The 14,735-nt window shown below is 41.9% G+C and overlaps 1 protein-coding gene across 5 annotated transcripts in view; it reads left to right on the forward strand.

Annotated features, from left to right (window-relative positions):
• UPF2 (UPF2 regulator of nonsense mediated mRNA decay) overlaps nucleotides 1–14,735 on the forward strand; it is a 133,350-nt gene that overhangs the window by 61,691 nt on the left and 56,924 nt on the right. For 4 of the 5 annotated variants that reach the window (XM_008268086.5, XM_008268084.5, XM_089311761.1 and 1 more), the window contains exon 9: nucleotides 11,443–11,551. In XM_008268086.5, the coding sequence (XP_008266308.1) occupies nucleotides 11,443–11,551 (109 nt within the window). Of the gene's footprint in view, nucleotides 1–3,086; nucleotides 3,257–11,442; nucleotides 11,552–14,735 lie in introns of those variants that run through there. The other variant, XM_089311762.1, reaches the window with a different exon arrangement.

Raw genomic sequence — 14,735 nt, forward strand, 5'->3', positions numbered from 1 at the left:
AATACCGTTTTATATATCCCCAGTAGCAATTTTTGAGGGGCCCGTTTCTCCACACTGTGCCCCGACTTCTTATTGTCCATTTTTATGTTATAATCATCCTAGTTTGAAGTAGAACCTCATTGTGATTTTTAAAATTTTTATTTATTTGCAAGAGAACCTCCATGCAACTGGTTCACTCTTGAACTGCCTGCAAAATCTGGGAGGCTGAAGCTGGGGGCTTGGCAACAGTTCATGTCCTACATGCATTGTGAGAACCCAGGTACTTAAGTCATCACCACCACATCTGAGGATCCATAGTTAGTAAGAAACTGGATTCAGAAGCTAGAGCTGGGACTTGAACCCAGATACTGTGTTGTGAGACATGAGGATCTGAACCAACATCTTAACCATTAGACCGATCACTCACCCGTGAGGTTTTGATTTTTATATTCCCAGTGAGTAATGATGTTGATCTTTTCATGTGCTTTTTGTATATCTTCACTGGAAGAATATCTTCAAATCACTTGCTCCCCCTACCCTTTTTTTTTTTTTTTAAGATTTTTTAATTTATTTGAAAGTTAGAGTTACAGAGAAAGAAGGAAAGGGAGAGAGCACTCTTCCATCTGCTTATTCACTCCCCAAATGGCACAATGGCCAGGGCTGTGCCAGGCTGAAGCGAAGAGCCAGGAGCTGCATCAGGTCTGTCACATGAGTGCAGGGGCCCAAGGACTTGGGCCATCCTCCACTGCTTTCCCAGGTGCATTAGCAGGGAACTGGATCAGAAGTGGAGCAGCCAGGACTAGAACCGGTGCCCATATTGGATGCCTGCATCACAGGTGTTGGCTTAATCCATCATGCCACAGCACCTGCCCCAGTTGCCCTTTTTAAAATTGTATTTACGTGCCTGTCTGTCTGCCTCTCAAATAAGAAAAAGAAATTTAAAATAGTGATCAATCAATCTTAAAAGCCTATCTTATCTCTTAGCCTGTTAATTTGAATGACTCCAGATAGGAAATGTAGAAATTCCCTTAGATATTTTTATCTTTTAGGTAATTTGTAACATAACTGCACAAATATAATTGAAGTTTGACATGAAATGTTTGCATTCTTAATATATATAAGTGTTCATCACCCAGATCAAAGTAGAGAACTCTTCCTGTACCCTAGAGGGTACCTTATCTAAGTTAGGTGCTTTTTTTTTGACAGAGTTATAGACAGTGAGAGAGAGAAACAGAGAGAAAGGTCTTCCTTCCATTGGTTCACCCCCCAAATGGCCGCTACCACCCCAACGCTGAACCGATCCAAAGCCAGGAGCTAGGTGCTTCCTTCTGGTCTCCCATGCGGGTACAGGGCCCAAGGACCTGGGCCATCCTCCACTGCCCTCCCGGGCCACACAGAGCTGGACTGGAAGAGGGGCAACTGGGACTAGAAATTGTGCCCATATGGGATGTTGGCGCTTCAGGCCAGGGCGTTAACCCGCTGCGCCACAGCGCCAGCCCCTCTTTGTGACTTTCTGTTCTAGCCTCCTTCTCCACTGAATTTGAATCTGTGGGTGTTTTTTAAAATCTTTTAATATGTAGCACCACTTGATGGCACTGTTGCTTTGGGAACTGTAGGATTATGAAAAAGTCAACAGGGCATTTGGTTGTAAATTTTAGAGTAAATGACCCAATAGGTTGTTTATTATAGTTTGTCTTTTTGGAATCATCTGAGCTTTAATGTTTCCTGTGAAGAAATTCCTTTGTATTCTTCAGCAGTTCAGAACTGTAACAGATCACATTCCTTTTTATTTTTTTTCAGCCATTTTTGAGCACAGAGATAAAATAACTCTCAATAGTCAATTCTTTAGATTTTAAAGACAAAAAGAAAGCTGGACATTTCTGATAGAAAGCTAGTTTATTGAGAGATAAAAACATAGGAATTTATTTTCTCTCTCTCACTAACAAAAGTTTTTTTTGTGAGTCCTTTTTCTTTCTCATTAATTGTGGTTAGAGACTGACTGTTTACTAACTTGGTGATGATTAACTGCTAGTAGAATACTTAATTGTGTGATTGAAGAGGTCTTGGAAATATAAACGAGGTTTTATATTGTTTAACACAAAAGCCTTCTTTTTTATAATTTTTTTAAAAAAATTATTTATTTTTTTATTTAGGAAGCAGAGTCACAGGGAAGCAGAGAGAGAGAGAGGTCTTCCATCCTCTGGTTCACTCCCCAAATGGTTGCAACGGCTGGAGCTACGCCAAACCAAAGCCAGGAGCTAGGGGCTTCCTTGGGGTTTCCCACACGGGTACAGGGGCCAAGGAGTTGGGCATCCTCTACCACTTTCCCAGGCTGTAACAGAGAGCTAAATCAGAAGTGGAGCAGCCAGGACTCAAACTGGTGCCCATATGGGATGCCGGTGCTGTAGGCGGAGGCTCAGTATGCTATGCCATGGCACTGGCCCCCAAAAGCATTCTTTTTAAGTGGCTCAATATTAGTTGATGGTAAAAAATAATTATGATTCTCTGAGAAGACTGTAGAATTAATTTTTGAAAGGAAGGATCTAAATTTATTTTCATGCTAATATTCAGACAACTCATTAGATGAAATATCTAGCTTATTAGATAAAATATCTATGGGGCTGACGCTGTGGCGCAGCAGGTTAAAGCCCTGGCCTGAGGCGCTGGCATCCAATATGGGCGCCGGTTTTAGTCCTGGCTGCTCCTCTTCCGATCCAGCTCTCTGCTATGGCCTGGGAAAGCAGTGGAGGATGGCCCAAGTCCTTGGGCCCCTGCACCCAGGTGGGAGGCCCAGGGGAATCTCCTGGCTCCTGGCTTTGGATCGGCACAGCTCCAGCCATTGTGGCCAGTTGGCCAGTTAGGGATGGAAGACCTAAAAATAAGAAATATTTATTCAGCTCATTTTAACACAGAAATTTGCTCTTCATTTGATTATAAAGAATTTTGTGTTTTAGTAACTTTAACATGATCCATATAATATGTTTCACTTATTTCCTTTCAAGCTTACATAAGGGATTGTATTTTGTGACATAATGAGTGGGCAGACGCAGAATTTAAATATTTAAATAGAACAGGGTGAAATTTAATATTAACTACCTGTTTTGTAGAGATAAAGGATTCTGAGAAAATGGAGCATCTAACTTCTATGTGGCCAGTTCCAGAAGAAACAGAAACTACAATTTCTATGTACCTGAAAAGACTTAACAGAAGTTGAAGAGCTTAACTTTCCTAAGGAATTCTGTAACCATTTTTTAAATCCCTATTAAAGCTGAAAGCACTTAACTGTGTTCTTAGTTCACTGATATGTGTCGGCATTGTATAGCACAACCTTTTTTGTTTGTTTGTTTTTTAAAGATTTATTTATTTATTTGAAAGGCAGAGTTACAAAGAGGTAGAGGCAAAAAGAGAGAGAGAGAGAGAGAGAGAGAGAGAGAGGTCTTCCATCTGGTTCACTTCCCAGATGGCCGCAATGGCTGGAGCTGCTCCGATCCGGAGCCAGCAGCTTCTTCCAGTCTCCCACACTGGTCCAGGGGCCCATGCACTTGGGCCATCCTCTGCTGCCCTCCCAGGCCATTAGCAGGAAGCTTGATCAGAAGTGGAGCAGCTTGGACTGGTACTGGCACGCATATGGGATGCTGGCACTACAGGCCATGTTTTTACACACTGTGCCATAGCATCAACCCCAGCACAAACTATTATTAAAGTAAATTTTTAAACTGTTATTTTAAAAAATTTTTATTTGGTCAGAAGACAGAAAGGAAGGCAGACACACAGAGAGAAAGCATGCTCACATTCACTGGTTCACTCCCCGAATGCCTGCAACAGCTGGAGTTGGGCCAAGCTAAAGCCTAGAGCTCAAGTCAGGTCTCCTGCACAGGTGGCAGTGATCCAACCACTTGAGCCATCACCTGCTGCCTTGCAGAGTTGAATTAGCAGGAAGCTGGAAGCAGGAGTTGAGCTGGGGCAAAAACTTAGGCACTCCAGTATGGAGTGTGGACATCATAGCCCTAACCACTGTCCCAAATACTTGGCCCATTAGTATATTTTTCTTGAAAGGGAGAAAGAGAGAAGCAGCTTCCATCTGCTGGTTCACTCCTCAGTGCCCAATGGCTGGAAGTGGTCCAGGCCAAAGCCGGAAGCCTGGAATTCATCCAGATCTCCTACATGGGTGATTGGAATCCAACTATTTGAGCCATCACTGCTGTCTCCCAGGGTTTGCATTAATAGGAAGCTAGAATCAGGAGCTGGAACTCAGGTATTGAACTCGCACTCTCTTACTGGACTCACTCTCCTTAACTACTAGGTCAAATGAAATGAACAGCTGTAAATAGTTTTTGGAGGGTGGGAAAAAGTCTCAAAGTAGATGGGAAATAAGTAAAGTGTAGGTAACAGGCCAAGGACTAGAAGAAAAGGGAAAAGGCACATAATTTATTTATTTAAGGAGTTTTTGATGTTAGGTGTTACATAAATTTTGTTTCAAAGCCAAGATAAAAACTTAGTGTTAGGGAGCAGGTGTTGCAGCATAGTGGGTAAAGCTGCGACCTGTGATGCCAGCCAGCATTTGTAAGGGCCCTAGTTCGTGTCTTGACTGCTCCACTTTCAATCCAGCTCTCTGCTTAATGGCTTGGGAAAAGCAGCTGAAGATAGCCTAAGTGTTTGAGCCCTCACATCCATGTTGAAGACTGGATGAAGCTCCTAGCTCCTAGCTTTGTCCTGCCCTAGCCCTGGTCATTGTGGCCATCTGGGAAGTGAACCAACAGATGGAAGAGCTCCTTCTCTGTCTGTCCCTCTCTCTCTCTTTTAAAAAAGTAAAATGATACTTAGTTTTTAGAAATTTAAGAACTAGTCCTTAGAAAATATAAAGAAAAGAGCATTAAAAAGTTTAAGAAAGTAGCACATAATAGACAATAAAAAAATCACTTGAAAATCTCAGTGAAAAAAAAACTTTTTGAGGAAAAAGAAACTTCTGAAGTTGCTTGCAGATAAAATACCCACATATACTGTGGTTATAGAAGAAATTTAAAAGTTTTGTTAATTTCATTGTAAATAAACTAACACTAGGTAGCTGTATAGAGGTCTTTCAGTCTTTTATGGAATAAGTAGTTTATGTACTGTATCACTTATTTCAGATTAAGGGAAAGGAAACTTGGCATTTCATATTTTAAAAAGCAGGCAAAAATTTAACAAAATGGGCAAGAAGGTTAAAAGTATTGGCCAATTCAATATTGTAAATAAAAATTCTATGTACGACACCAGTATCGTATTCACAGTGTATTAAAAATAATAATTCAGAAATTGGGCATTTAACCCAGTGGTCAATGATGTAGGCAGTTTGCGTATTAATTTCTTTTTTTTTTTCTTTTTCTTTTTTTTTTTTTTTGACAGGCAGAGTGGACAGTGAGAGAGAGAGACAGAGACAAAGGTCTTCCCTTGCTGTTGGATCACCCTCCAATGGCCGCAGAGGCCGGCGCGCTGCGGCTGGCGCACTGCGCTGATCCGATGGCAGGAACCAGGTGGTTCTCCTGGTCTCCCATGGGGTGTAGGGCCCAAGCACTTGGGCCATCCTCCACTGCACTCCCTGGCCACAGCAGAGAGCTGGCCTGGAAGAGGGGCAACCGGGACAGAATCCGGCGCCCCGACCAGGACTAGAACCCGATGTGCCGGTGCCGCAAGGCTGAGGATTAGCCTAGTGAGCCACGGCACCAGCATATTAATTTCCATTCTGAGTTCTTGTCTCCCACAGAGGTAAAAATTCTAAGGATTCATTTATCAGTGAGGGAAATGAGACAAACATTACTTTGCAGGAGTAGAAGAATTCCAGCTCAGCTGAACTTTTTACTAACTGCCGGTTACACTGTATCACTTCAGACACCCACATCCCACATCAGAGTGCCCAACTTCAGTTCTTTACTCTGACTCTTGTCTCTGTCTTCTGTCAGTGCAGACCCTGAGAAGTAGCACTGATGGCTCAAGTAATTGGGTTCCTAGCTCCCACATAGGAGACCTGGATTAAATTCTTAGCTCCTGGCTCTTGCCCCTGCCAAGCCATGACTATTGCCTGCATTTAGGGAGTGAACCAGTGAAAGGAGTTCTCTGTCTTTCTGCTCTCTTCCCCTCAAATAAATACATAAAACTAAATGGAACTAAAAAGAAAAAACAAACCAGCATAGTGAAAGGGCATTGATGGGATGGAAGTTTGCAATAGCGATTAAAGACAATGCACGGGTTGCCCACATCTCATATTGGAGTCCTAGTTAACACTCCTGTTTTTAGCTTCCTGCTAATGTGCACTTTGGAAGGCACCCAAGTAGGTGGGGCCCTCCAGGGTACATGGGAGGTCCAGATCAGCTTCCTTGTCCCTGGTTCCAGCCTGGCCCATCCTAGGCTGTTGTGAGCATAAAATGATTCATCTTACAAATAACCAAATATGGGGCTGGCATTGTGGTGCAGCAAGTAAAGCCACTGCCTGCAACTCTGGCATCCCATATGGGCTCCAGTTTGTGTCCCAGCTGCTACATTTCTGATCCAGCTCCCTGCTGATGGCCTGAGAAAAGCAATGGATGATGGCTCAAGTGTTTGGGCCCTTGCCACCCATGTGGCAGACTTGGAATAAACTCCTGGCTTCTGGCTAGAAGCCTGGCCCAGTGCTGGCTTATTGTGGTCATCTGGGGAGTGAACTTGTGAATGGAAGATTCCTCCTCCACTCCCCCACCTCAATACCTCTGACATTCAAAATAAATAAATTACCAAAAAAAAAAAAAGACAGGATGCTTCAACATGGGGAATCCATTATTATATGTATGTGTTTGTGTATATAAAATGTCTATAGAGGAAATAAGAAACTGTATGAAGATTCTATTACTTATTTGAAAGTATTTGATGAACTAGCTTTTGTTTGATAAAATATAACATTTGATAAAATTTTGTATTATTTATAAAAATTGCATGTTTTGTGGTTGGCATAATGGGTTACGCCTCTGTCTATGATGCTGACATCCTATAATGGCACCAATTCAAGTTCCAGCTGCTCCATTTCTGATATAGCTCCCTGTTTATGCCCCTAGGAAAGCAGCTGAAGATGGCCCAATGAACTTGAGCCACTGCCATCCACATAGGAGACCCAGATGCAGTTACTGCTTCCTGGCTTCAGCCTGGCCCAACCCTTGCTGTGTGGCCATTTGGGGAGTTAACCAGCAGATAGAAGATCTGTTTGTCTCCCTCTCTCTCTTTCAAATAAACAAATTTTTTTTATAATTGAATATTGGTTCCTTAGGCAGAATAGTATCTTGGACTACATTCTAACAATATACTTAAGAGTGAGGTACCTCATTTATCTTTTTTTTTTTTTTTTTTTTTTTTTTGACAGGCAGAGTGGACAGTGAGAGAGAGAGAGAGACAGAGAGAAAGGTCTTCCTTTGCCGTTGGTTCACCCTCCAATGGCTGCCGCGGCCAGCGCGCTGCAGCCGGTGCACCGCACTGATCCGATGGCAGGAGCCAGGTGCTTCTCCTGGTCTCCCAAGGAGTGCAAGGCCCAAGGACCTGGGCCATCCTCCACTGCACTCCCTGGCCACAGCAGAGAGCTGGCCTGGAAGAGGGGCAACCGGGACAGAATCCGGCGCCCCGACCAGGACTAGAACCCGGTGTGCTGGCGCTGCAAGGCGGAGGATTAGCCTAGTGAGCCATGGCGCTGGCACCTCATTTATCTTAATACACACAAAGAAACCTGTGTATGGGGTACTTATATTCCTGGCACTGTTTTCAGTGCTGGTAACTGTCTTTCTGGAAGTTACATTCCAATGGAGAAGGGTATAGGATAAGATTATCATAACAGGTACACAGATTGTGTATTATGGTAGAAGGTCGTAAATTCTATTTTTAAAAGCAATGAAGGGTAAGATGCTTGGGAGTTTTTAGAATGGGGTGGATTGGTGTGTGTGTGGTGTGTGTGTTTAAAGATTTATTTATTTATTTGAAAGGCAGAGTTGGAGAGGCAGGGAGAGAAAGAGAGAACTTCCATCCACTGGTTCTCTCAACCAAATGACTGTAACAGCCAGGGGTGGACCAGGCCAAATCTAGGAGCTTCATCTGGGTCTCCTACTTTTGTAGGAGGGTCAAGGATTGGGCCATCTTCCATTGCTTTCCCAGGTGCATTAGCAGTACGGTGGATTGGAAGTGAAGTAGCCTAGACTCAAACCAACACCTTATTGGGCTGCTCATGTCACAAACTGTGGCTTAATCCACTATGCCACAGCATTGTCCCAGGATTTGTGGTTGTGGTGGAGTATTCAGAATGGGTTTCTTGGAGGCACCTTGCCCTTAAGGAATAAACAGGACAGATACTTGAGGAAAGCTTGTTCCGTCCAAAGGAAGAGAACCATGCCTAGCTCTGAGTGAGTTTAGTGAGGGGCCATGTGCCTGGAGCAGGGCCGAGCATGCAAGTAGCAGGGGAGGAGGTGGCATCAGCCCCTGAGATCGCAGCCTCCTAACTCCTCCTTTGCTGTCCTGTCATCCCAGCTCTGAGCTCTGTTTTTCTGACCTGTAGTTGTGGTAACAGGGATCAGCAGAAATGAGGAGTAGATTTAAAGTCTTATATTTGAATTTGGCAATTAATTTTTGAACTGAAAAAGAATATTTGTTAAATTATTTCTGAGAGCACATTACAGGAATACTTTAATTTTGTAATGTCATCAAGTACTGATGCAACCCACTTTTGTTTATTTTTCCGTGTTACAGAAGCTTGACTTTCCACTGATAAAATATTTTACATAAATGTTTAAAGTTATCTATAAATGTTTCAATTCAAAACATTATGGTTTTATTTTTATTTTAATATTTGTTTATTTATTTGGAAGAACTACAGAGAGAGAAATCATCCATCTAGCTGGTTAAATCTCCAGATGGCTGCAATGGCCAGGCCAAAGCCAGGAACTTCATCTGCGTGGTCTCTCACTTGGGCCATCTTCTGCTGCTTTTCTTAGGCTAGTAGTAGGGAGCTGAATCGGAAGTGGAACAGCCAGGACATGAACAGGCACACATATGGGATACTGGCATCCCAGCTTTACCCACTATGCCACAATGCTGGGGCCTTTTTTTTTTTATTTAAAATATTTATTTTATTTATTTGAAAGAATTACACAGAGAAGTAGAGCCAGAGAGAGAGAGAGGTCTTCCATCCACTTGTTTACTCTTAAATGGTTGCAACGGCCAAAGCTGGGATAATCTGAAGCCAGGAGCTTCTTCTGGGTCTCCCATGTGGGTGCAAGGGCCCAAACTTGGGCCATCTTCCACTGCTTTCCTAGGCCATAGCAAAGAGCTGGATTGGAAGAGGAACAGCTGGGACTAGAACCAGAGCCCATATGGGATGCCTGTGCTGCAGGCAGAGGCTTAGCCCACTTTGCCGGCAACTCACTCCCCAAATTTTTAAATCTTCATGTAATAGAATGTAATTGTCATTCATTCTCTAAAGAAGGATATGGTTCATTTTATAAAAATTATTAAGGTATAGTGCTACCTTGTTCTATCATCATCTGTTCCCTTATTTCTGAAATGATGAGTTATTAGAATTACCAAGTTGATTGATATATATATATATAAACATTATATATTTAATATGCTTTTATATAGTTGTCGTATACAATTATATATAATGAAATGTAGGACAGGACCTGTACATTAGTATGAACACAAAAAATGAAAATATTATTAGATTTTGTAATGGTCAGAAAAGAGTACAGAGCTTTCATTTTTTTTCCCCTTAAACCCACCTTTCCATTGTATCTCAGTTCTTTCACTATACCCCTTCTATGTCAAGGTTAATATGTCCTTGCTGGAAGTTTCCCAGATTTAAATCTAAATCTTTCATGGTATGCAGTCTTTTCCCTGGATATCAAACCGTTTTCATATCTTATTCTATTGTATAGTGATTTATTTGGGCATAGTTAAATTTTTTTTCTTTTTCTTTTCTTTTCTTTTCTTTTTTTTTTTTTTTTTTGACAGGCAGAGTTTAGACAGAGAGAGACAGAAAGGTCTTCCTTTTTCCATTGGTTCACCCCCCAGTGAAGCCAGGAGCCAGGTACTTCCTCCTGGTCTCCCATGCGGGTGCAGGGCCCAAGGACCTGGGCCATCCTCCACTGCCCTCCCGGGCCACAGCAGAGAGTTGGACTGGAAGAGGAGCAACCGGGACAGAATCCGGCGCTCCAACCGGGACTAGAACCCAGGGTGCTGGTACCGCAGGTGGAGGATCGCCCAGTGAGCCGCGGCGCCGGCTGCATAGTTAAATCGTATAGTTCTGTTTCTGTTGTAAATGTCCTCAGTCTATCATAACTTTTGAGTTTTTGTGTCTGATTTGTATAGTTTGTTTGATTATTTATTTGAGATGCAGAGAGAGAGAGAGGAATCTTTAATCTGCTTCAATTTCTAATGGCTGCAATAGCTGGAGCTGTGCTGATCCAGAGCCAGGAGCTTCTTCGGGGTCTCCCACATGGGTACGGGGGCCATCTTCTGCTTTCTCAGGCCAAAACAGAGAGCTGGATCGGAAGTAGAGCAGCTGGGACTTGAACCAGCACCCATATGGGATACTGGCACTGTAAGTGGTGGATTTACCCACCCCGTGTTGGGCCCTGTGATTTGTATAGTATTAAACCTCCTTCTTTGTGAGCTCCCATTACTTACTGTTGTCCGTACAGCTGCTTTTATTAGTTCTTTACTTCTGATCTTCCGGTCTGATCTGTTGAATGTCGAATCATTGTGTAGTCAAGTATTATAAAATAATGTCTAACAGAGAAATGGAAAGCTACTTTCAGCTTGTGTGTTGATTGATTAGTCGTGGCTGCTTGGAGTGCTGAGCTACAGCCAGGTCTGATGATAGGTAGGAGCACTGTGAATGGAAGGGGGTGCCAGCACTAGTGTCACCTGTTTGCCTGAAGTAAGATCCCACATGAGGATCTTATGGGTTCTGTGATGAGTAGAATATGTAAATTAGTGCGTGGAGTTCGTGGTACTGTTTTGACTTGGTAGGTAGTTATAAGTTACCCTCTTTAGACATTGATGGCCAAATAATTTATCACAGGAAAAAATGAAAGTGATCTGGAAGGGTTTTGCATGATTTATGTTACCTTTAGGTTTGTAAGTATGCAGTTGCTTGGTAATTATGTGATTAAAAATTGCAGCCATGTAAAAATTTAATCTTTTTTCACTTGGTGTTTTTTGTTTTATCGGAAATACATACTTAGTGAAATCACTAATGTGTGAAAAGTGCGCTAAGTGGAAAGTACCAGATTATTAATAAGTTTTCACAAGGCTTATTGAATTTTCAGACAGTTCATTGTGATGGCAATAAGTAGGCATGTCTATATGCTGTTAATTTTTCTAATCATGTAATGTGTGATTATGTCTGAGAAAGTTTAAGTTTTAAAATGAATTATTTTTAGTATGTCTTACACATATCACATATAACTTTTGCAGGTTGGATTTGCTACCATTTTATGCAAGATTGGTTGCTACATTGCATCCCTGCATGTCTGATGTAGCAGAGGATCTTTGTTCCATGCTGAGGGGGGATTTCAGATTTCATGTATGTATTTAAGCATTTATCTTGTAATATATATATTCTTGTAAGTTGAGTGAGGATTCTTTAGCTTTAGAGCTTAATGATTTTGTTGATAAGCATAGTTTGAAATATTATGGAAATATAACAGCTGCGAATTTATAGAATTCCAAATTTTTAGATTGTATTTTTGCTCAGCAGAGCTTGCAATTGCTAAGTGATAGTCCAACTGGGAAGTGAGCCAGTTGCTGCTACCTTGTTCTCCCAGTGTAAGGATAGTACTTGTGCTTTCATAAAGTAAAAGCCATTCTCCAGGATCAATACAGAGGCATCAATGGTGTAAAATAAACAGAATTGCTCATAAAGAGTCAGGGTGCGGTTTCCATATAATGGCTCTTCAGTTGTTGGGAATCCAAATATGTGTCACTTAAAAGGTTACATAAATTCTGTGATTTCAGTGAAAGCTACTGTCGCCCATGTTTTATTGATTCCTGCCTTAAGAATTTTTACCTTGGTTGGTTTTGAGTTTTTTGAATCAACATTCTGAAAGATGAATGGCCTGTCACCAAAAAGCTTCCCTTCCTTCCTACGCTCAGGTTAGCCAGCTACCTTGTGGCTTCAGGGGGTGGGTTATGGTGGGGGTGATGATAAGATGGAAAATTAGCATTAGTAGTCTATGAAAAGGCATGAAATTCAAGTGTTTATTGGCCAATGAAAAAATCAGGTTTGCAAAATTTAGCTTTGTAATAAGTTGCTCTGAGTGCAGATAAAATCAATAATTGTCTGCTGAGCTCAGTGCATGCTTTATCCTACTTTCTGTGCACAGATAAGTAGTATTGCCGAGACAATTCCTGATGCCAGGAACCTCACCGTATCGTTGGGGAGACAGGCAGAGTCACAAAAGCAAGAGTAAAATAAAAAGCTCAGTCCTTAATCTTTTTTTTATTTTTAATTTTTTTTTTTATTATTTGACAGGTAGAGTTATAGACAGTGAAAGAGAGAGAGACAGAGAGAAAGGTCTTCCTTCTGCTGGTTCACTCCCCAAATGGCTGCTACGGCTGGCGCTGCGCTGATCCAAAGCCAGGAGCTTCTTCCTGGTCTCCCATGGGGGTGCAGGGGCCCAAGCACTTGGGCCATCTGCCACTGCCTTCCCGGGCCACAGTAGAGAGCTGGACTGGAAGAGGAACAACCGGGACTAGAACCATATGGGATGTCGGCGCCGCAGGCGGAGGATTAACAAAGTGAGCCACGGCGCCAGCCCAGCCCTTAATCTAATAGTTATAAGAAGTACATGCTTAATTGTCAGAGGAATTATTGGAGAGTATATGCTTTGAGCTCAGGGGAAGGGAAAAGTCTCGTGAGGATTAGAATGTTCTATAATGGCTTCTTGAAGTAAGTGTGTTATTATAAAGTTTGTGGCTAAGATTTTTCTGGACCAGCATTTGCAAAAGTGTATTTCTGAGTTGCATAGGTAGTTAATATAATACAAGAAGAAGTTTATATGCTTAATAGAAAAGTTTGGAAACACTGAATTCAATAAGATTATATGGTTTTGTTTTGGTTTATTATGAGAATTCTCCAAGCTTTGTTAAGTTAATATGCTCTCTGAATCTCCTGGCGGGACATGAGTATGTAAATTCCTAAAGAACACACTTTGATAAATGCAGCTACTTCTGGGACAGATACATGAGAATACATGACATCGATGTATTTAATCCCATCAAACAGTTCTACTGGTGGGCAGTATGAATTATAGTTTGAATTATATGCATATACCCTTCAGACTCCAAATTAAAATACTAATTACTGGACCAAGCATAATATGCACTTTCGGTGTAAAACTTAAAATTAAGAAAATTTTTTATGTCATCTTCACCCCTTTGGAAGTTGAGGTTGGAGTTAGGAAATAGACATTTTTTTATTGCTACGGTGCTTTGTTACCTCGGAAGAATATCAGAATTGTAGGAGCATACTTTGTGAACTACTCTCGGGAGAGAAGGGTACTTGAGGTAATTGATCACGCGCTGCTTCCGCTGTGCTTTGTCTTTCCCCACACCCATATCTGCATACTTTCCCCAGGATTTTCTATCAGTCCATAAATATGCTCAACACTTTCTCATCTTCAAATGAAAGTAAAATAAAAGCAGCAACAACAAAACTTTCAATACCTCCTTCACAGAAGTGCATGTACACACACACACACACAGCACACAGCCATTCTCTCTGATTTCCTTTTTGACTTTTTTTTTTTTTAAGTCTATTTATTTATTTGAAAGTTAGAATTACACAGAGAGAAAGAGAGCGAGGTCTTCCATCCACTGGTTCACTCCCCAGTTGGCAGCAACGGCTGGAGCTGTGCAGATCTGAAGCCAGGAACCAGGAGCTTCTTCCAGGTCTCCCACGTGAGTGCAGGACCTGGGCCATCTTCTGCTGCTTTCCCAGGTCATAGCAGAGAGCTGGATTGGAAGTGGAGCAGCCAGGTCTCAAACCAGCGCCCATTTGGGATGCAGGCGGCGGCTTTACCTGCTATGCCACAGCACTGGCCCCTGTTAATTGCCTTTTTAAATTATACTTGTCTCTCTCTTCTCTACTGACATTTACCTTTTGATTCACCATCATAACAGCACCCTAGCAAGGGACCATCAGTATTTTCCCAGTTCTGTCAGTTGATGACCCTGCAGATTCTAAACTCTTAGACTTGCCTACTTTTTTAGGAAAGTTATTCTGGCTTCACCACTGTGTTAATGTTGTTAACTTTGGCCAAGTTAATCAAGTGCTGTAAACCTCAGTTTCCTTATTCTCTGTTAAATGGGGGTGATAATTGCATCTTTTAGTTTTTATTTATTTGAGAGGCAAAAAGACACAGCTCCCATCTGATAGTTTACTCCCCAAATGCCCACAACAGCCTGGATTAGGCCAAAGCTGCAGCTAGGAGCCAGGTACTCAATCCGGATCTCCCATGTGGGTGGTAGGAACCCAACTACTTAGCGCTCCCTCCCAGATAGTCAGGATCCAGAGCTGGGTGTTGAATCCAGTGCTCTGATAAGGGATGTGGGTGTCTTAACTGCTAGGCTAAATGCCTGCTCCCTCTGTCTTTTTTAAATAAAATTGTTTTTAAGAATTAAATAAGATAATACATGCAGAGTGCTTTACATAGTACTTGAACATAAATACCATTTTGTAGTAGTTAGACCTTCTGTACTATCAGTCT

Source organism: Oryctolagus cuniculus, chromosome 13 (genome assembly GCF_051225735.1).
Source record: "Oryctolagus cuniculus isolate XC-2025 breed Fujian yellow rabbit chromosome 13, ASM5122573v1, whole genome shotgun sequence".
NCBI classification, from domain to species: Eukaryota; Metazoa; Chordata; class Mammalia; order Lagomorpha; family Leporidae; genus Oryctolagus; species Oryctolagus cuniculus.